This window comes from Cyprinodon tularosa, unplaced genomic scaffold (assembly GCF_016077235.1).
Source record: "Cyprinodon tularosa strain WSP-4 unplaced genomic scaffold, ASM1607723v1 ctg528, whole genome shotgun sequence".
Taxonomy (NCBI): domain Eukaryota; kingdom Metazoa; phylum Chordata; class Actinopteri; order Cyprinodontiformes; family Cyprinodontidae; genus Cyprinodon; species Cyprinodon tularosa.
Window position 1 is genome coordinate 550,696 of NW_024039261.1, and position 23,305 is coordinate 574,000.

At 37.9% G+C, this 23,305-nt stretch overlaps 1 protein-coding gene across 4 annotated transcripts in view; it reads left to right on the forward strand.

Annotated features, from left to right (window-relative positions):
- Window positions 1-1,300: 1,300 nt before the first annotated feature.
- Window positions 1,301-23,305, forward strand: part of sash1a (SAM and SH3 domain containing 1a) — a 220,978-nt gene continuing 198,973 nt past the window's right edge. Inside the window, exon 1 of one of the 4 annotated variants that reach the window (XM_038304207.1) lies at window positions 1,301-2,582. In XM_038304207.1, the coding sequence (XP_038160135.1) occupies window positions 2,082-2,582 (501 nt within the window). In that variant the 5' untranslated portion in view covers window positions 1,301-2,081. The remainder of the gene's footprint in view (window positions 2,583-23,305) is intronic. The other 3 variants (XM_038304209.1, XM_038304208.1, XM_038304210.1) reach the window with 3 other exon arrangements.

Consider the following 23,305-nt stretch of genomic DNA (forward strand, 5'->3'; position numbering starts at 1 on the left):
TGGCCAAAGACCTGAATCGATTTGATTTTGATGAATACAGTTCTAAATCGATTAATTTCGATTCAATAATTTTTTACAATAATGAAAGTGGTTCAACAACTCATGTATTTTATTTTTTCTTGTCATATTAAACACAAAGTGCAAACTGTCTCATAAGTGCAAATTTTTTTGTGAAAAACTGAAGCCTCACTTGAGCAAGCAGACGTGAAACAGCGGGGACACAGCAGACATGCATGAGCTGCACTATCTTCACTGCACAAACCATATTTGCAGCGTTGTCTGTAACAACTACAGGGTGTTTGCTGGTCAGCCTCCATTCGTTAATGTCTTCAGTCAAACTATTGGCGATATTTGCAGCTGTCTGGCTTGAAGTCATTTTTGTGGACTGTGGCACGAGATGCGAGGCGCCACTCATTATCAATGTAGTTGGAATTCACCTTAATGTCACATTTCCAGCACATTATCTTTAGCTGTATTAAATCCAAAATGGTTCCAGATATCAGACTTCAGGTAGGTCGGCATTTGCACACACCTGCTCATTTGAATGTGAACGTCATGCATGTCACTATAAAACTAATCGATCTCATTACCTACACATCGATTTTGCAAAAATCTAAAGGAATCGATCCAAAATTGATTAAATCGATTTTTTTACCCAGCCCTAATCACCACTACAAGCGCCAACTTTTAAAAGCATTTATTTTTGTCCCTTCCAAACTACAATGAGACTTAGAGGACTTAGACAGACTTTATTGCCATTTTGTACACAGAGTGTATACAAAAAAAAAAATTCTTTCAGTACAGCTCTCAAGTTTTTTTCATTTTTTAAAGTGCAGCAGTGATAAAAGGTAAACAGCAGCAATAAATGTAAACATATGACTGTATATGAGTTTCCAACATTTAGGGTTCTTTTTTTTTTCCAACCCCAATTTTATACAACATCCAGCAGTCTAATGGCAGTGGGGAAGAAACTGTTCTGGAATCTGCTCTATTATGCATTGCTCTGTTGTTTTACTCATAATATCCAAATAATTTAAACCCATCCTCAATGTGTTTTACAAAATAGAAAACAAAAGTTAAGGGATGATGGTTAACTTTTCATTTACTGCTTTAGAAGCTGTTCCAACGTCACCACATAGAGGGAGCTCATGCGTGTGAAGAAACCAAAGTATGTTAAGTATAATCTGCATGACTAAGTGTGTGTGTGCGCAATCAAAAGGTGTACTCAGTGAAGGAAATGGCATGTTTGTGAAGAAATAATATCAAAGCAAGCAGCAGGGGGAATTGTCTGTGCGCGTCGTTTCTCTTAAGTCATTGTTTCGGACTAACTTCAGTGTGAAACTGGTGACCCAGAGGGAGCCACGAGGCAGCGCGACAAGTTTGGAGAAGGGGAGAGGAGGAAAAAGGGATTTGGATCACTATTTTTAAATGTAAGATTTGGAAAAGGGGGCGTGGACGTTATTGGAGCGGCAGCAGCGGGGAGCGTGTTGGTTCTTGGACGCAGCTTCCACAGTGATGTGCCACCGGCTGCAGGAGGAACTGGACTGAGCGCGTTACAAGATCTGCTGCAGCTTTGATTTTTTTAAATATATATATTTGTGTAAAATAAAAAAACGCTGTGGCGTTTTATTGGATGTATTTCTCCCTTCGTTCCTGATGGTCGCACAGAGAAAGGACTCGAGGAAAACAGGAGCTGTTGAAGCCGTCCAATGCGTAATGGATATAATCTGAATTTGAAGCTGTTTGAATGAAACGATTGGAGACATCTGACTGTTTGAGGGAGCCTTGTTGCGCACAACAAACCCAGCTGGAGCAGGAGGACCAATCTTCAAAAACACAAAAGAAAAACTGTCCCGCATGAATGTATTTCTAAATATTGAGAAGAGGTGCTATTTTTCATGATTAAATGTGGCTGCATATGGTTACTCAACCCTTTGCCATGGATTATGCTCAAAGTGTTTAATCCAATTCTTTACGCCCATGAGTTTTAGAGTTAAAACCACTGTATGTGCCTGACTGAGAATGCGTTTGAAACGCAGAACGGGAAAGTAAGAGCCACCTGCGTTTCTTGAACAGCCAAAATGACAAGCAGCGGACCTGTCATTGTCTTCGAGTGGCTGAAGACCCTTCAGCTCTCCCAGTATGTCGAGTCCTTCGTGGATAACGGATACGACGATCTAGAAGTTTGCAAACAAATAGGAGACCCCGACCTTGATGCCATCGGAGTCTACATCCCTCACCACAGACAGAGGATCCATGACGCGGTGAGAAGGCTGAGAGAGGAAGCCAGAGAGACGGCCAGCGGACTGTATTTCACTCTTGAGCCGATGCCACCCGCGGCAGAATTATACACAGGTCACGGACTGGAGCATGAGTCCAAGCTGCGGGGATCTAGATCCTGGACAGAGCCTAACAGTGACCGAATCGGGCGTAACGGTGGCTACATGGGCGCGCAAAGAAACCTGACCCTGGGCAACAGGAGGGAGCTGGTGATGTACCCCAAGCTGAAGCTGAAGATCATGATCAGGGATAAACTCATCAGAGATGGCATCAACCTTGCAAGGCCACCATATTCTAATAAGGTAACTGGCCATGGTTCCCAACCTGACCAAAATACACGCACATTGCATCATGCGCACTTTTCCATCCATTACTGGGTATTTCAATGTCAGAAAACACTTTATTTTATAATTATTATTAAATAGAATAATAATAATAAAGACTAAAAGAGAAGAACATACATAATATTTATGCCAACAATATATTTGCCCAGTCAAGGGGACACTAACTGCTACTGATGATATATATATATATATATATATATATATATATATATATATATATATATATATATATATATATATATATATATATATATATATATATCTAAGTGTAATCATGAAAACACAGCGGAAAAATCTGGAAAATGTGTGGTATCATTGTTGCCCATCATTAGGAATGAAGAAGCATTTAGGACACAGTTCCTCCAGAGTGTAAGAAAAAGGAACTCCATGAAAAGGTGTTGATCCAGGCTGGAAAGTATTGATTAAGCTCCGCAGACTCTCTTGTCAGAGATTTATGGATACTTCTGTGTTCTAGCTACTTTAATAATAACTGTAAAAGCTAAAATACACTCAAAAAGTAAATGTAGAACTAAGGTTATGCGGGGGGAACCTTTTTGGGTCACCATGATCCCAAGATCCAGTCTACACTAGAGAACAGAGCCTGAATTCCTCTAAACTGAATGACTGTCTTCTCAGTTTTTAGGACATTGGGTTATTGAATGTGTCCGGGCACCATCCTTACGAGTCATAATTGCCCAATGATCAAGTTTTCAATCCAGCAGCAAAGCAACTATAACTGAATCATTGGTCATTTTTAAATTGTAATAATATGGCTCTTGCACTCACAAAACATAAGAACTGAAGTATAGACTTTCCGCTTATGATCAATTGGAAACACAAAGCCAGTTTTCAGCAGTTTTCAGTTTTGTTTGACCTGCTGTTTCTGATTTACACTGGTTTGGATTCTGAGGGGAAATAAACACAAAATGGAGCAGGTAGCTAACCTTTATGTGATTTTCATTATTTGATTTACTACCCAAACCTATTGTGCAATCATGGTGGTGACTTAATTTTCTTGCCACTGAAGATGGCCTTACTTTATAGGAAGATGAAAGGAATTAAATGCAGGACAGGATAACCTGTCAAGTTTGCAACAGATGTGAGACTCTGACGAAGTTTTACCTATCAGCAAGACATTAGACAATCACATTTGTACCTTTATCCCTAAGAGGTATTATCGTAAAAACAAAAAATGCGTTTCAGGGTTTTCATATTTCTTAAAACTACAGAAGTGATATTTGTTGTTTCTAAATCCCAACAATAGTGGGAATTCTTAGTTTGCAAAATGATACAGACGGCTATGTTAAGAAAATGGATTCTTCATTTACTCTGCATCATCTGTTGTTTGGATTAAAGCATCTTTAGTCAGCTAAAACACATCTTGCATGAAAAGCACGTTTCAAAGAAGTGATCCAGGCTCTGAAAGCACAGGTAAAATTCTGATACCTTGATTCATTTTCAGCACCACTGCACTTTGCAAAAGTGTGAGTGGTTGCAGTTAGGGTGAGTGATGGGAGTGTAGGTGTTCCAGATCAATAACTGCAAAAGAGTGGAGATACAGGGAGACTTTTACTTTGACAGTAATTCTCTGTTGTAAAAAGAAAGATTTGCACACTAATTAATAATCTACTTTGACCTCAGATGTTCCCCTGGATTATTTAGATTCCTCTACATTAAGTGAGGATTGATCAAACAGGCCAGGTGGCATGTAAGCCACAGCGCCTTACCATATATGAGAAACAGGCTTATTGAATGCATGAAGTGTGCCCAGCTAGGTTGGCTGCCGCAGTCTTGCGAGAGCCAGACTGAGAGAGTCTCTTGCATTCACAGACTGATACTGACCTCTCCTCTTAAGTGTCTGAATCATATGCCTTACCAGCTGATGAGGGCCTTGCTGAGTAACTGCTGTATATACAGGGAGGCTTTTGATCTGAACCTCCTCAGGTCCCTGGTGAAGCAGATGTGCTTTCCTTTACTTTTTTTGCTCTGGCTCTGTTAAAAGATACCAGATAAAAAGACCAACTCTGCTTTATACGTGTGATTAAAAACTAGAGTAGATCTATGTGTTTTACATAAAGTCTAAAGCAAGGTCTCAGTCAACATACAAACAAATGTTTTATATAATCGTGGTGTTTGCTTATGCGTGGGTTGCTGTAGGTTCTATGTCTTTTTGTCGGCAATGAATTAATCAATATGTGTTTTCATAACTATATTTATATTACACACATACAAAATATTTGCGAGAAAAAACGTATAAGATAATTGCGATTATATGAAATGCAAAAATTGCAATGACCCTCTTAGAGATGGCCTCTTTATACTTTGCAGGGCATGAATGGTGTACTGCTATAAGAAAATGACTTTTTCTTGTATTGCTATGATTAATGGACACAGCAAAAAGAATTAGGTTTATTTTTTTAGTCTGAGTTTCTTGTCAGAATTTTAACAAATGTTTGCAAATGTTTAGGTTTACAATAAATTCTGCACAACTTTTTTTCCCTGTGTGATAGAAACTTACTAGTGTAAGGTTTTGTATTTTTCTTTTTGTAGAATTCATTTTTTTTCTTTCCAGCTTTGGATAAGTTTGTATAATCGCTAAAAATTTGTCAAGTTCATCAATTAATTGTCACTTAATTGCAAAGCAAATTTTAAAAATCTATGTCGATATATTTTTCGTTCCACAGATCAGTGAAAACAATTTAACAGATAAAGGAAAGATATTAAAAATGCAAAAGCATTTGCAGCAACTAAAAGAGCAAATGAAAAAGTGGCATTAAAATTTTCAGAAAGATATTAACAACATTTATTTTAGTCTATTGACAGTTAAGTTGTCTATACTCTAAACACTACTTTCTACAAATATTGGTTCTGCTGGCTAACCTTGTCTGAGGAATGAGCCTGAGGTTAGGAAACAAATATTTCAAATAATAGTGTGGTTTGCAAATAAACTTTTACTCATGCTGTTTTACTCATGCACTGTGATTGATTTATTGAATTTATTGATCTCACAGTGGAGACATTTATTTGTTACATCAGCTTAAATAGTAAAAGAAGAAGAATGTGCCAAAAGAAGAAAAAGATTCATGGGAAATCTACAGTATATACAGAGCGTCCACATGAAGGCTTTTTTTTGCATCTTTGTCCTTTAATATAACAGCTTTGTTGATTCTCTTACAGCTCCATTTTTTATTGAAGTAATACATTGAGTGGGAATAACCTAGATACACTCTCTTCCTGTGTCTAACTTTTGTCATTGCTTCTAATATTCAGAGTTTCCTTTGCAATGACTTTGGTATTGTTGAATGTTGCATAAGCTTCTTTCCTTTGGGTATTTTTATTTTTTTTTGCCACTTTGGCTAATCAAGAGTCCCACAGAGGTTTCGGATTTGTGAAGGATTAACCATGAGACTGGGGCTTGAACAAAGTGTTGGTTAAATTATCTTTCTTTTTAAAGGCTGCATTTAGTAACAGCCAGAGCTTTAGCATTGATGCGTTGGAAAGGAATGAGCAGGTCAAGGTCTTTTAGTGTCTTTTGGTCTGTGTGAGTATATGTGTGTGTCCCACAGTTTTGAACTGGCCTTAGTGCAGCACTTTTTCCTCCCCAGGGTGAGTCATAGTGTGAGAGATAAAGCTCCGACCAGCTGATAGAGTTTGACTAACTGGCCTGTCATTGGTCCTCTGTTGATTTTTTACCCTTGAGAGGGATGTCAGCTCTGCAAAGGTCAAGTAGGGAGACTCCAGACTTGTGACAAGGATAGGAAACAAAATGTCACTTGCAATGAATGGTTATTAGAAAGTATAATAAATGCTTTCTGTCCATATTTATCTGCAGATTTTCTTTTTTTTTTTTTACTTCCTGTTCATCTATATAGCATCCAACAAAACCTTACATACTGCAAACACCAAGACTCAGAAAACAACTCCTGTGTCTACTAAATGTTTTCTGGCGAGACAACCCATTATCAAGCTATTCACTGAAAAGGCTCTGGTGGGTGTAATAAATAGATGTGATCCTTATCAAAGCCACTGAGACCCCTTGTCTGAGTCAGAGTATTATTTCCTATGATGTAAACAAACATGCCGAGGATTGCACGGTTTATGATCACTCATTGGGGAACAATATACATCCGAAAGATGCCTCTGCCAGTTAGTTTGTAGCTATAAAACACCATGCTCAGCCAATTACTTTCTGTCTGGGTTAGAAAAATCTGACCAACCGATTTACCAAACAGCTCTGCTGATCTGACTTTCAATATTACTCGTACTTTTCTTTGTCTTCACTTGCAGAGTGAAGCAGACAAAGAGAAGTACAAGTGGCGGATATAGGACTGGGATTCAAAAGATGTTAACTGCTAAACAGCACATTTTCATATTGACAAATGTAAAAAAACCCAAGGACGTTTCTAGACTTCCTGCTCAGCTCAACTGATTATTTTTAATGCTACTAAAGTGGTTTAGTTTACAGGTGCTGGTCATAAAATTAGAATATCATGAAAAAGTAGATTGATTTCAGTAATTCCATTTAAAAAGTGAAACTTGTATATTATATTCATACATTACATACAAACTCATATATTTCAGATGTCTATTTTGTTTAATTTTGATGATTACAAATGACAACAAATGAAAATCTCAAATTCATCATATCAGAAAATTAGAATATTGTGAAAAGGTTCAAAATTGATGGCCCCTGGTGCCACACTCTAATCAGCTAATTAACTCAAACCACCTGCAAAAGCCTTTAAATGGTCTTTCAGTCTAGTTCTATAGGCTACACAATCATGGGGAAGACTGCTGACTTGACAGTTGTCCAAAAGACGACCATCGACACCTTGCACAAGGAGGGCAAGACACAAAAGGTCATCGCTAAAGAGGCTGGCTGTTCACAGAGCTCAGTGTCCAAGCACATTAATAGAGAGGCGAAGGGAAGGAAAAGATGTGGTCGAAAAAAGTGTACAAGCAAGAGAGATAACCGCACCCTGGAGAGGATTGTGAAACAAAACCCATTCAAAAATGTGGGGGAGATTCACAAAGAGTGGACTGCAGCTGGAGTGAGTGCTTCAAGAACCACCACACACAGACGTATGAAAGACATGGGTTTCTGCTGTCGCATTCCTTGTGTCAAGCCACTCTTGAACCACAGACAGCGTCAGAAGCGTCTTGCCTGGGCTAAAGAGAAACAGGACTGGACTGCTGGTGGGTGGTCCAAAGTCATGTTCTCTGATGAAAGTAAATTTTGCATTTCCTTTGGAAATCAAGGTCCCAGAGTCTGGAGGAAAAGAAGAGAGGCACTTCATCCACGTTGCTTGAAGTCCAGTGTAAAGTTTCCACAGTCAGTGATGGTTTGGGGTGCCATGTCTTCTGCTGGTGTTGGTCCATTGTGTTTTCTGAGGTCCAGGGTCAACGCAGCCACATACCAGGAAGTTTTAGAGCACTTCATGCTTCCTGCAGCTGACCAACTTTTTGGAGATGCAGATTTCATTTTCCAACAGGACTTGGCACCTGCACACAGTGCCAAAGCTACCAGTACCTGGTTGAAGGACCATAGTATCCCTGTTCTTAATTGGCCAGCAAACTCTCCTGACCTTAACCCCATAGAAAATCTATGGGGTATTGTGAAGAAGAAGATGCAATACACCAGACCCAACAATTCAGAAGAGCTAAAAGCCACTATTAGAGCAACCTGGGCTATCATAACACCTGAGCAGTGCCACAGACTGATCGACTCCATGCCACGCCGCATTGCTGCAGTAATACAGGCCAAAGGAGGCCCAACTAAATACTGAGTGCTGTACATGCTCATACTTTTCATGTTCATACTTTTCAGTTGGCCAACATTTCTATAAATCCTTTGTTTTTATTGGTCTTCAGTAATATTCTAATTTTCTGATATGATGAATTTGAGATTTTCATTTGTTGTCATTTGTAATCATCAAAATTAAACAAAATAAACATCTGAAATATATGAGTTTGTATGTAATGTATGAATATAATATACAAGTTTCACTTTTTAAATGGAATTACTGAAATCAATCTACTTTTTCATGATATTCTAATTTTATGACCAGCACCTGTATATTATCAATGCTGAAACATTTTCTTAAACTAGTATCTTAACACTGTATTAGTAATGCAATTTAGCTGGTTGATATATGGTTTAGTTTAAGAAAGCAACAAAATACTTTTTGTTTTCTTAATTTTTTAAAGCTTAATAGAAAACTTGTCTTATTTTTTCTCATAAAAAATACTAAAGATTTATGAGTCAATTGATGTAAATATGCAGTCATCTGGATGTTTAGGGACAGTATTTCATCATTAATTGTGGGTCCAAAAGCAGTAAATGTACATAATTTTAAAAGATATTGAGAAACCTACATTTTTAGTGTGCAAATCAGATTAATTGTTGATCAAGTTGTATTCAAAGCAAAGGAACTAAACAATTTTCCTCATGCTTGTAAATAATTTGTGAAAATGTATTTTTTGTCAGCAGGAAATTATTGAGTTACCAAGCAATTAAGTATCAATGTCACTGCAATTTACACTTTGTTGCCATAGTCTTGTGTTTAAAATGATATAAGAGGTTTCTTCTGTTATTCTTGTCAGGGAAAGAGAAGGTTGTGAAACATGAAAAAGTAATTGGACCTTAACCAATTTGGCATATGACACCAAGTCACATTTTCTTCCTTCTCAAAATGAACTAATTTTGCCTTACTAGAATCTGCATCAGGAATAATAACTATTGTCCTTTTTGGAGAAGTGACAATAATCATATTGCCATCTGCCTTTCTTCTCCTCATTATTGATTTGTATGCCTCACTGATTTCTTTAAATTGAACTTGTCGTATTTTCAGAAACAAATTATTTATTTATTTCAGCTGTCTTTATCAAGTCAAGCCTCAACTATATGAGGATGTGTTCCCATCCTGGTCTCATCTTGGTTCTGGATACAGCAGACCGTCAGTCATAAGGTCTTATTGTTCTCCCTGTGTGTCTGGAGGAAGTGTTGGCTAAACAGGAGCAGATTCTCCATTGTTTGATTGGAATCAGATGGGGCTGCATGTCCTTTCACTACTGGTCTGTTTTGCATTTCCAATTTCCGTCTATTGAAAATGTCTACGAGGCAAGTGTCCAGCATTGTGCTCATGGGTGGGTGATTAAAACCTGGGTATCATGCAGAAGGAGAGAGATGTAAATAGATGGGCACAGTGTTTGTTAAGGCTGGAAAAGAGTTGTTTTTTGTTTAGGTGCTTTAAACACACTGACAAGTTGCTGGGGAGAGTTTTTATGACTTCACAGGGCGGCTGACCAAATGTGGTAGGGACAATTAAGGAGAACCCTTTCATTTCTTAAAATATGTAAATAATGCTCTAAAGTCACAGAGGTGCTATTCTTCTCAGGACTGGATTGGCAGAAGCAAGAGACACTCTTTATCTAGTTATTTCTTTGCTTCCTCTATGAACAGAAGAGTTCACCACCTAACATGACAAGGATTCACTCTGCTTCCTCTTCCAGTCCTCTTATCTTAAGTAATATTCCAACACTCTCACTAAGCAGGAAATTAGAGTTTAGCTTAAGGTGAACCTCAGTTGGCCTGCTGTGGCTGTTAAACGGCCTCAAACTGCTTCTGGATTACTGCCAAGACCTTGAAAGACAAATAATTTAAGCATATACTGTGTATTTCCACCACTATAGTGAAGTTCAGATGATGACAAAAGCAGAATTTGAAAAGGCAATCCTTTCCATTTAATATTCATGCTAAGCTCTCTGATTAGCTGTGTTCAAAAAGCTATTATTTAAATTTATAGTGGGAATATTCTTTCCCCAGATGAAGAGCTTTTTATATCTTCCAATGTTCCGTGAAACTGCGGTTAAAGCTTTCTGAGGCTTATCATTGGCTCGTGTTTTCAGGAAATGTTTTATTATCATTGTCCATTCCTATAGCTCTGGCATTTAGCCCAAGGACAGAGAAAGCCACCCACATCAGCCTCAGACTTTTCCATTTGTTCTGCTGAGAGCACTGTTTGCTCAGCTCTTATTAAAGGGTCCTTAAAGACGTAATCAGCCAAGGACTCATAAAGGGGAAGTCATAAAGAAGTCAAGGACCAGTCCCATTGTCCTGAGAGGATGTAGAAAGCCCATTAGCGAGTAGGATGCTGTTAACATTGTGATTTGAAATACGGTTATACAGAGTAATAAGCATTGCTGGATGTCTTTTACTCCATGTTTACAAAAAAGACATGTATTCTCATAAAAAAGCCAGTATATTGGATTTGAAGCATCCTTCTGAAGAATAAAGCTAGAATACCTATACTTGAGTGAGTGAAAGGCAGCTGTTTTTTTGACAAAAATGCTTTCGCAATTAAATAAATACTGAACATTATGATATCAACGGCCAGGACCCACCCAGTTATCAAATATCTCACCATAACCATGTATGCCTTGGGTTCAGTAGCAAATGAGCATGTTTAGCATTGCCCACTTTTTCAAACTCAGACAAAATAATTATAGGATGTACTATATATAACTATTTTCCCAATTTAGTTTTAACATTTAGCACGCATTAACAAAACTATACTGTCATGACGTTTTTTAAGAGATCTGACCCACATGCAGAAAACCACTCAGAGAAACCAGAGTAAAAGTTTAACAGGTTTATTGAGGAGTTCAAATTGGTTGGATTCTGGGGAACTCAGAGAGCTGGTGAACCGGAACTGGAAGTGAAAAGGGAAGTTCACAGAGGTTAGTTCAGGGTCCGTGGGAACTTTGAACGACGTCTTGCAAAAACAGCAATAAATGGGACTCACGATTGCGGAGAAAGGTTTCTTCCCAGGATCCAGTCGGTGTGTTTTTCCAGAGATGGAGGGGCTCGTTGGAGGGCGGACAGGTTTTGGTTTGGTTGGTTCCTGAGGAGCAATGGAGCGGACAGCCACTTAGATTTCCTGGAGAACTTGAACGGGAAGTGTGGAAATTAATCCCCTGCTCAGTGTGAAGCATAAACAATCCTTCCAGGGGGAGAAGGCCAAACATCCAGTATGCAGGATGACTTCCTGCCGAAAGGCAAAAGACAAAAATCACGTTAGACTCAGAGAAACAAAGACTCAGTTAGACTAAGCTAAACTCAGCTTGGCTAGAGTACCCAAAACTGGCAAACACTTTGGCGTCAAAGTAGTGACAGTCCACCGCTTAAGAAGTCCTCAGTAATGAGCCAACCAGCTGCAGGTGTGTGGAAGGACCAACGAGAACAGGGCGCCACCTTGTGGTGGAGGGGGAAAACACAAAAACACAACCCACACAGACTGGATTCCTAACACATACTCTCCAATAGTATTTTGTAGCGAGTGTAACCAGTTAATACTCTGAGATGTCAAAAAGTCTGTCAGTAGTAGCAAGGCTAGCATGTTCTAAGACCCATAGTAATGGATAAAACAGCACAACTTTTGCACAACAACTGGTGTGATGCAGTCAGCCTTCCTGTTACCTACTGAAATTTCTGCTTTTTGTCTCACTCTTATTGATCAAGTAAACTTTATGCTGCTCATTACTTGAAAATATCTTTGTTTTTCAAAAATCACTTTATATTTCTTTATTTCATTTTGCCAATTTCTTAACCACCTCATTTGTACTGGAAATAGCCCACATTAACCCTTCAAGGCAGAATCAAGGGATCTTTCAACCCCTCTTCTTGGAATAGCCTCTGTTGAGCACCAAGGGGGCTCATCATTCATGGAATTAACTCAAATATTTTGTGAAATAGGCTGTTTAGTATTTCTCCAGCAGGAAAACCAACAAAATCTGATGGTTTTATCAGCAAAGATTATTGCTTGGCTGCATACCTTATCATAAAAAATATATATATATTTTTATCTTTCAACCAGCCAGTTATCCATCAGCCCAAAGTGCAAAGTGTTATTTAATAATCTCTACATGTCTGATAGTGACATTACTTGATCTAATCCTACACTATACAGACAATCTATCTGCACTGATAAAGGATCTCTCACCTCTGCATGTTGAAGGGCTAAAGTGTATCTAATAAAAAAACAGTCCATCTTATTTTTTGAATAATTCCACTGATGTTGCCTTTACCCTTTTGTAATACTTAGAACTTCAGGAGCACTGAAGCACAAATACATTTTATTAGGAGAAAAAAATATATTAGGATTGAAAAATATATTAATTTGTATATTAACTCATTAATTTTCATGCAATTGTCAATAAATTAATTTACCTAAAGTTGATTGCTCTTACTGACCAACTAACTATTAAAGCCTAAATTTTCTCTTGTTTTGAAAGGATGTTTCAACAACATGAAGGGCTTAATATTTGTTTTACAATATGCAATGTTAAAACAAATATATATAAATATTGTATCACAACAATATATCTTTAATACAGTTTTTACACCGTATTAAAATAGACATATTTAAAACACATTAACTTACAAAAAAAACTCACAAAAACCTTCATTATGCATATTGCCAGGATGTCTTTTTCTATCATAACATTACAACCGTTTTGCGTGATTCCTTCTACTTCTCATCACATCCTCACATTTCAAGCAAAGCAGAGAAGTCACTGCTGCTGCTTCATGCAGCACAGCAAAATGGAAACTATTTAAGTCATAACTTTAAGAGCCCATTGAGTGAAAAAAAAATAAATAACGTGTTCTCGGTTTATGTTTTTGCTCTAGCATGCTTCTGCTATGGCAATGTCTTGCAAATACCATTGAGATGTTGCTCAAGAATAAACACTAAAGCCCACTAGTCAACAGTGGAAAAATTACATTAGTAAGTGAAGTTCCTTTTAAGTGGATTTTATCAATTTCTTTGGATATAATAGATTTTAATCTGAAAATCCATCTATGATTATTTCTTTACGTCCCTAATTTGTACAGTTAACATGTAACATAGTGCAAAACATATATTTCTAAAAAAAAAACAGAAAAGCTTGCTGTACATTATATAAAATTCAACGGGAGATCTAGGTAAGCTCCTAGATTATGGCTGATAAGCCAGTTCAGGATCAATAGCCAGATAAAAAAAATCAGCAGCAGCATTTCAGTGAGGTGCACATCATGTTGTCCACAAATTTTTTTAAGTTGACACAAATAAGTACATATGTATCCAAACACAAAAGATAACACATAGGTGGAGGCTTAACTTTTGGTCTTGGACACACTGTTATAACTATTGTAAAAAAGTCAAAGTAAGAAAGGGATCTGCAGAAAAGCCTTTACTGCAGATCCGTCTCTTCTGATGATTTTAGCATCGTTAGTGTGAGAATTTTAGTTTTTTTCCTTCATGACAAAGGCTGAACGGCCAACTCTGGGGAGCACGATTAAATTTCTGTAAGTCTTTATGGATGTTTGAACATTCTATTGAACGACATGCATACTAGAGTACATACCTTGTATTGAATGACACATTGTATCTCTTCACTGATCGATCGATAGAATTTATGTACTGCTACTATGTACAGTATGTCATTCCATAGGATGTATCTATTGTATATGTCAGCTTAAAGCATTTCAAAGAATTAAGACTTACAGTTTGGTTCAACTGATTAATCATTTTAACCCTAAAAGATAGTCAGCTATATTTACACTATATATGGGCTCTTGTGTCTTCTGAAATGGTGGCCTATTTCTACTGAAGCACTATGTGTCTGTATCACTTTAACATGTGCAGTCATGGTAACGGCTTTAAATAAAGCAGACCATCAAGTCATGAAGGTTTTTTTTTTTTGTTTAGTTTTTTTTTCCCACAGCGTGCTGAGAAACATGTCCAGATGACACATTAATGACAGATGCATTATCAGAGCTATTCTGGTCCAAGGTTCAGCGCATTCTAGACAGACTGTCTGCATTACAAACATACTGTAAACACACAAGAAAGCTGGCCACACTATCAATACTAGCTCCTCTTTATTTCTGGTACATGTTCATACTTTCACCCTGAAATCTAGTCTATTTAGTAATCTTTGCTTTGGTTTAAGGTTGAACTGGCGTCATGCTATGATTTACTTTTCAGTAGGTTCTTAACTCTATCCTGTTTATTTAAGGTGGACCTTTTTTTTTATTGCTTTAAAAAATCCTCTTAGTCTCTTTGAAATCAAGCTCTTAAGCTCACAGCTATAGCTCTATATTTCGTGGTTCACTAAAAGAAAGCGCATTTCTTGTCAAGACCTGCAAACAGAGACAGTAGTCTAAGTTGTAGTAAACATGTTTGTTTTTGTAAATTCTTTTCTCTGCAAACCTATCAGTGCTTGCAATTGCAGGATGCATACAGAGAACCTTTTAGGCCTGAAAAAACAGAGTAGTAAGTATGCATAATTTTTTTGAAAAGCAACCTTTGGCGCATCTTTATAGTATTGCTAAAATAATCACAAAAAGGAAAATATTAGGTGTCTCAACAGTAGGGCAAGACGAGATAGATTAGAAAAGAGGAGAAGCGAACACCTATCTGTGTTAGGACCAAGATTGCTGCTCTCTCACACATTATTTCACCCACACATTTTTTTTGTCACAGAGACTTTTCTAGAAATTCTCAAATGGAAAGGAGAACTACAGGAAAGCAAAAAAGCTACTGTGCAAAAATCGCTCACTTATTTCTGGAGTTGGTTCTGTAAGGTGAGCATGAGTGACCTACACAATCCAAGAGGTCTAATTAGGTCTGAATCCTGTGTAGCTATGTGACAGGAGGTCACACACTCAAGGAGCCTTTTTAAAAGTTACCATAAAGAGGAAAAAAAGATTGACATTAAACAGTCACACTGCACTTGCATCCTGAAGGATGCTTTTTTGTTAATTATAACTCTCAGGCATTTAAGAAAGGTTAACTACAAAATTGCAGTTCTGTTAATATTTAAATATTGTTCAAATATTTGATTAAATGGCTCCTTTTTTCAGTATTTAATCGGTTCAAGTTAAGCGATGAGCAAATTTAACCATACATCAGATATAGGGCTACTAAGGACAAATACATGTTGTGGTCTACTTTGGTTTGGGTTTTGTTTTTGGATATTCGGTTTTTCTTGTTCTACTGTACTTTGTGCATCTTGGATAAGTACCAATTTTTTTTCATATTTTAGAGTCTAATAGATCATTTGGTAAAGGGAATCCTAATTTATATTTCTGATATTTTAAAGAAAGTTCTTCAAAATAATTTTAAAATCTGTGTAATTAATATATTAACAGCACTACTGACATCTTAATTTAGGGTAATTCCACATTATTTGGACCCAGAAAATGATAAAACAGTGAGTCTTCTAATTTTCCATTCAAATAAGATTTCTTTAAATCTTTCTTTAAAAATTAATCTCATGTGCATTGGCCAGTTATTTACATTGATATTTATAAATGTTTCTAAGAGAAATGGAGGTAGCAGGGGATGTACTACTAGCTCTTGCTGTGTAAACACATGCTGAGAGCATGTAAAGCAATTCTGTTCTAAGGAACTGATATAAAAGTAAAAAAATTGCATAAACAACAAAAACTTTATTTAAGAAACCCCTGTTGGGTGTGTCTTTTACCCCTTAATTCTATACAAAAGTACTCTATGTCTTAGATATAAGGTGGGGAGTGGCGGCCCAGTGGTTAGGGCATACAGTAGAGCTTGGCACCATGAGGTTGTGAGTTCAAGCCCCACTGCACACTCTTGGTCTCTGTGCAAGACCCTTAACCCTGGATTTCTCACCGGCTGCCCTGTGACGGTACCCCACTGCACCCCAAGTGGATGGGTTAAATTGAGAAGTAAATTTTCTCCAATGTGAGATCAATAAAGTTCAATTATTATGATATACGTCAGATAATCCACAAGCCATGATTGGGTTGTGAGTGATGTTTTGGGCTAAGGCATGTAATTTAGATTAGATTCAGAGTTAGGTATATGTTGATTAGGGTCAGGCTCCTGTGAGGATCTGGCCATAGAAATGAATGCGAATTGCGAAGTTAATAGAAGTCAATACAAAGTCTCTGTAACATGAGGTAGGTAACGTGTGTGTTACACTGAGATTAGATTGGTGTAACTTCAGCCAGGACTTCAGGCCAGAATTACAAAGTGGAAATTATCAAACATATTAATCACGCTTACTTTTAACAAAAAAAAAACACCCCCACCACAAGCAGCAGACAATCAATGACTGGTGATCATTTTATACAACAATACACTGCTTTTTCCATATTATGTAGGATTCCTTCTCTCTTCAGTTTACCTAGCATTATACTTTAAAGTATGCAGCCCTTATGGACAGACATTGCACATAGGATGCAATGGTCATATAGTGCACACGTTTCATATAATAGATAATGTATGAAATATTGCATGAAATGATTAAGGGTAAAGAGTGAAATCTGTGGGTTTGGCTTTCAGGTCTTTCTTTGGAGTGATGAGTATCCATATATCTCCCCTTAGGTAAAGGGGTTCTCTCATCTTGAATTTGAGACGTTTATTTGATGGTAAAAATGATCCCTAATAATCATTACCAGCTAGTTTGCTGAGATATATTTTAGAGCTTGTATCAGAGTAACCGCTAATAAATTTAGGTGAGAATGCTGTCATACTCATTGCAACTGGATATTGAAATTGAATACCTTTAAGCAGAAACTTTTCTTCCAAACAATCTCAGTAACAGTATGATGGTTACACATAATCATACCTTTCATAGGTGTCAGTAGATGAATGTGGCACATTTAGAAAGCTGGGAGTAATATTGATGGGTTACCCTTCAATTCTTAAGATCTTGGCTGATTAGTCTTTTTGCAATATCACACAAGTAAGCAATATGAGATGTTGCCATGGGATACATCTATTGGTTGGGAGGACTCCATTGAATTCAATTCAATTCAGTTTATTTATATAGTGCCAAATTCACAACACATGTCATCTCAAGGCACTTTACAGTTCAACCAAGTTGAATCAAATGCAGTTAACATTTTTAGAGGCTTACAAAAACATGATATCATTATCTGGGCTTTCATTAATTTTTTGAAAGCTTGGAAATGTCAGTGTAAACCAGGCTGTTTTTTTTCACACTCATTGATGTCTGCTTCCAATTGCATGTCCTTCTATAGATTCTATGTTTGTCATATTATATAATTGCTATCATTAATACCAAAAGACTATTTCATATGAATGAAGGATTCACATGTGCTCCTTATATCAGAATAGAGAAGTTGGAGACACAAATAGCTGGTAGTACTGACATTACCATCAGCTTAACAGTAAATTCCTGAAGACAGCAAGTAGCTTTGAGACGTTTAAGCTCTACAACAGAGATTAATTGCCCCCACATGTAGCTACAGTTCAGTTCGTGTCGTATAGTATTGGCCCATGTTAGAAAGATGTAATGCTGCAGTGCTGAGAGATGAGTGAGCCATAATAGCAGGGGGCATGAGTGTTAGTGAGACAGACAGGTGAGTGTGTATAATTACCTTGTCTAAAGCTGCTGCCAACTAGGTGTATGGCATGCAGCACAAGCAACTCTCAACCCACCCTCATCGCTAATTGGTCCATTTTCCAAGGCATGAGGGCAGGGCGACGCTGTAAGCTTTGATCACAGAGACCACACCAGTGTCGATATGTCTCTACCTGAGAGCTTTTGTAGTGGCTTTGCCTGGCAGGGGATTAAACCAAACTAAACCCACAAATTGTATGTCTTTCTGCCTTTTTTACCCTGGCTTCCCCCAGGCTCTACATTCCTAAATCTGAACTCTTATTATCCGACAGTTACCACATTCTCTTAGCAAATCCACACAGATACACACACAATAAAACATGCAGTGTTTTGCTCATAATGTTTAAAGCATGGTATCATTTTATAGGTATGCTTTTGTATTTTGAGTTCTTTGTAAGACTCCTAACTGAAAATGGTGGTTACATTTTATACCCACCTTCAATAAGACCAACAGTTGAAATGTATATCCTCAACATTAAATAGAGACTCCAAGGAATTACATTTGAAGAGGCATTACAATTTGATTATAACACTGCAGCTAAACTATATTTTGTTAGATTTTGTAGTAAATGACAACTGTCTGCAGCTCCAATCAGGCTTTTGCACCATGTTTTTTTCTCTCACTTTGTTTACATTTGATCACTGCTGTACTTTAAGGAATGGAAATGTTATTTAAGCTGTACAAAATGAAATCCAAGTCTTAAATCTTTTAGCTAGGAATATATTATAGGGTATACATCTTGCTGTATCACATCTTCAGGCTTTGCTCGGCAGAGCTCCCCCATTCAGAAAGTCAAAATTTGGACTGGAATGTAACTAACTTTTTGTCTTTGTTGCAACGCTAATTTTGTCCTGATTATGGGAAGTATGTTTGTTTGATTAGAGGTGGAAATTTCATAAGGCAGACATGAGATCATTTTTAGGTACAATATTATTTTTCATTGTTTCATTCAAACAGTCAGAAAGTGCAACTTAAACTTACTGTAGAAGGTAAAACTTGATTGTTACATATACACTATATTGCCAAAAGTATTTGCTCACCTGCCTTGACTCACATATGAGCTTAAGTGACATCCCGTTCCTAATCCATAGGGTTCAATATGACGTCGGTCCACCCTTTGCAGCTAGAACAGCTTCAACTCTTCTGGGAAGGCTGTCCACAAGGTTTAGGAGTGTGTTTATGGGAATTTTTGACCATTCTTCCAGAAGCGCATTTGTGAGGTCGCACACTGATGTTGGACGAGAAGGCCTGGCTCTCAGTCTCCGCTCTAATTCATCCCAAAGGTGTTCTATCGGGTTGAGGTCAGGACTCTGTGCAGGCCAGTCAAGTTCATCCACACCAGACTCTGTCATCCATGTCTTTATGGACCTTGCTTTGTGCACTGGTGCACAGTCATGTTGGAAGAGGAAGGGGCCAGCTCCAAACTGTTCCCACAAAGTTGGGAGCATGGAATTGTCCAAAATGTCTTGGTATGCTGAAGCATTCAGAGTTCCTTTCACTGGAAGTAAGGGGCCAAGCCCAGCTCCTGAAAAACAACCCCACACCATAATCCCCCCTCCACCAAACTTTACACTTGGCACAATGCAGTCAGACAAGTACCGTTCTCCTGGCAACCGCCAAACCCAGACCCGTCCATCAGATTGCCAGATGGAGAAGCGCGATTCGTCACTCCAGAGAACGCGTCTCCACTGCTCTAGAGTCCAGTGGCGGCGTGCTTTACACCACCGCATCCGACGCTTTGCATTGCACTTGGTGATGTATGGCTTGGATGCAGCTGCTCGACCATGGAAACCCATTCCATGAAGCTCTCTGCGCACTGTTCTTGAGCTAATCTGAAGGCCACATGAAGTTTGGAGGTCTGTAGTGATTGACTCTGCAGAAAGTTGGCGACCTCTTCGCACTATGCGCGTCAGCATCCGCTGACCCCGCTCCGTCAGTTTACGTGGCCTACCACTTCGTGGCTGAGTTGCTGTCGTTCCCAAACACTTCCATTTTCTTATAATACAGCTGACAGTTGACTGTGGAATATTTAGGAGCGAGGAAATTTCACGACTGGATTTGTTGCACAGGTGGCATCCTATCACAGTTCCACGCTGGAATTCACTGAGCTCCTGAGAGCGACCCATTCTTTCACAAATGTTTGTAAAAACAGTCTGCATGCCTAGGTGCTTGAATTTATACACCTGTGGCCATGGAAGTGATTGGAACACCTGATTCCAATAATTTGGATGGGTGAGCAAATACTTTTGGCAATATAGTGTACATTAAGCAATGACAAACCGAAGCAGTCTTCAACACAATCTGCAGACCAACAGAGGAGAACGTGTAGACAGGACTGCTTTGATTTATGTGTATCTACTTTAAGAACACACCCGACACTGAAACTAATTCTGAAACTTGATTGTCACATTTTCATGTATCAGTAAATTTTGTAAATGTAAGCTGATGTGTTACACAAGCAGTTTTCGATCTTTTGGAAAAAAGGACTCCAATTACCTTGAAGAGCATCTGTTTGACATTTGCTATGGATATTCCAAAATAATCCTGTAGTTATCTAGCCTGACGTAGTCCTACTCAATTCTAGTCAGAAAATGAGTCTGATACTGCTCCATAGAGCTGTGATTATGGGGCGTGTTTCGAACGAACCAGGAAAAAAAATGCCTCTGCACTCAATTGGATAGACCTACAACCAATAAGAGCAACGGAGTGCGTGACGTCTGTTAAGCGACGCATAGTTGTTGTCAATAAAAATCAAAGCGTGCAGTTGCACGCCTATAATAAGAAGATGAGCCTTGATCGCGTTTCTCTGTTCCTCTTTTAAAATTAATTTGCTGTCGATATCTTCTAGAACAGACCTAATAGCAGAATCTACTCACCTCAACTCTCCAGCGGCAGCCATTGTTGTTGTCACCCAAGCGCGCTTTGGTGACGTGGTTGATTACGTTACTGTTGATCATCTGTCCATCATCGTATAAAGCCTGCCCTGACAATTTGATTGGCCCGCCAGATATTGTGCTAGCATACTCGCGCTACTGTTGAGCAATGCCAGACCGAACTTACCGACCTCAAACGATGTGGGCGGGACTAAGTTGGGAATGGCACCCAGGCTAGTAGTTATCAGGCATTCAATGAGTTTTCGTAAACTTTTCATTATTAAGCTTACCTGTTGGCAAACAAATGTGCTTGTTCCTGCGAAAAAAGTTTTCCGTAAGGATATTAGATATTCCACCATATTTTGGAGGAAATTTGGGCATACCAAAGCGGTACATCCCAAAAACAGGGCGTTCAATTTTTAGTAAAGGGTGTACAATATACGCCTGTACACATTGCTAGCTTTGAGTTTTAGTTTTTAGATAATTATCATATGTAATGGATAATTTTTTCCCCGTGGTGTGTCTTAGGGGTTTCACATAGAAGCACTATGTTTGCAGGGTCTTTGTATTTGAAAAACAGTTACTGTATATGAATGTGAGAAAACTAAATCAGTTTTTAAACGTAATCCTTCAATTTCAGGGGCTTAAAGGTGATTGGACAAATTGAAATAACTCTAAATAACATCTTTCTGATACTTCTTTGAAATCACATTGTTGGAAATAACTTCCTTAATTCTTAAGCTCACCAGACGCTGTGTTTTTTACCTTTTCAATGTGTGGGGCGTTTACTGCAGCCGCTTTTAGCTGCCATTTGTTTGTGGTCCTTTTTGTCCAAAGTTTTGTCTCTTAATAAGGGAAATGCATTTTCAGTTGGGTTAATATTAGGTGACTAACTTGGCCTCTCAAGAATCTTCCACTTATCTGCTTAAATAAACTCCTGTGTTACTTTGAATTTATGTTTTGAGTCATTCTGAGAAATGAAGACAATAGCCAGTTTTGACTTGTCCTGACACTGGTGCAAATTCCACACCAAGGAGCTTTATAGGTGCACAGTGTGTTGAATGCTCAATAAATAAGTTCATTTTCATTTTTTTGACTAGCCCTTTACAGGTTTCAGCTGATCAGGGTGAAAATCATCATCATCTCTATAGTTATTGCTCCATCTTTTTATTATTACTGTTCAGGTTAGCTTTGGTGTTGAAATTTCACAAGCAGCTGAAATCTTGACATGAGAGGATCTGTGTGTGAGAACAAAAGCATTACATAATGTTTCCATTTTTTTTTTTTTTTTTTATTCCATGTGGCCTCGTTTGACTTCTGAAAATAGCTGGTAGCTTGTGTAATTACTCTCAGTACAGTTTACTTTAGGTGTTAAAGCAGATTACTCTGGGTCCAATATTTATTTCGTCATGAGAGTCCTTATAATCAGCTTATGAAAATTCTAGTTTAAATCATGGAGCTATTTATTTCTAATAAGAAAATGTATCACTAGATGGTCATGATCTTAATAACTGATTGACAATCAAGTGTCAGGATTGTGATAAATGAACATGCATCCCAGAGCTGAGCTCATAAACAAAAGTCTAACAATGAATAGTCCAAAAGGCAGCCATCAGTCCTTCTGGGTCATGCATCACAGACTTTCTCTGCTTTACAAAACCTCCTAAGCCAGTTTTCTGGCCTCATTCTCTGTAAAATACAGGCAGGAAAGGCCAACTAAAATACAAACTGACAGACAGGCAGACCTGACAAGCTGACAGAGACCAGAAGATAAAGACTGACAGCTGGCAAGGCAAGCAGACAAACAGTCTTAGAAAGACAGAAAAAAACAAGGATGCCAAAAATGGCCAGTGTGATTGATGGAAAGGTAAAACATGTGATTAGCATTTTAAGGCTCTTGTTAATCATTTCTTGTATTTCTTAAATGACAGAATTTCCCTCTGCTTTATCCGTTACATCCTCATCTTTCATCTGCATGCAAAGGCCTGTTTTTAATGTTGGCGTGTATACAACCCTCTGAATGAATAAAAATATTTATGTAATTTGATTAACCAAACCTCAATAATAATTACAAGAATGATAGAAGTTTATAGTGTGACTGATGCTAGTTAAGAATTTCTTTAAACATTTTCCTGTGAAAGTCTGGAAATGAATATGGTTTGCATAAAAATGGTGTGCAGCGTCCATCTTTTTGGTGGATCTTTTGGTTGCATTGGGATGTGAGCTTATTGTTTATTCGCTGTCTAAAGTCTGGATGAGTTTTTTTTTTATGCATTTATATACTGACTTTCCAGAACAATAGCCCATAATGTTCAGCTCTCACTACAGCCCTGGTCCCTGTCAATATCATCAGT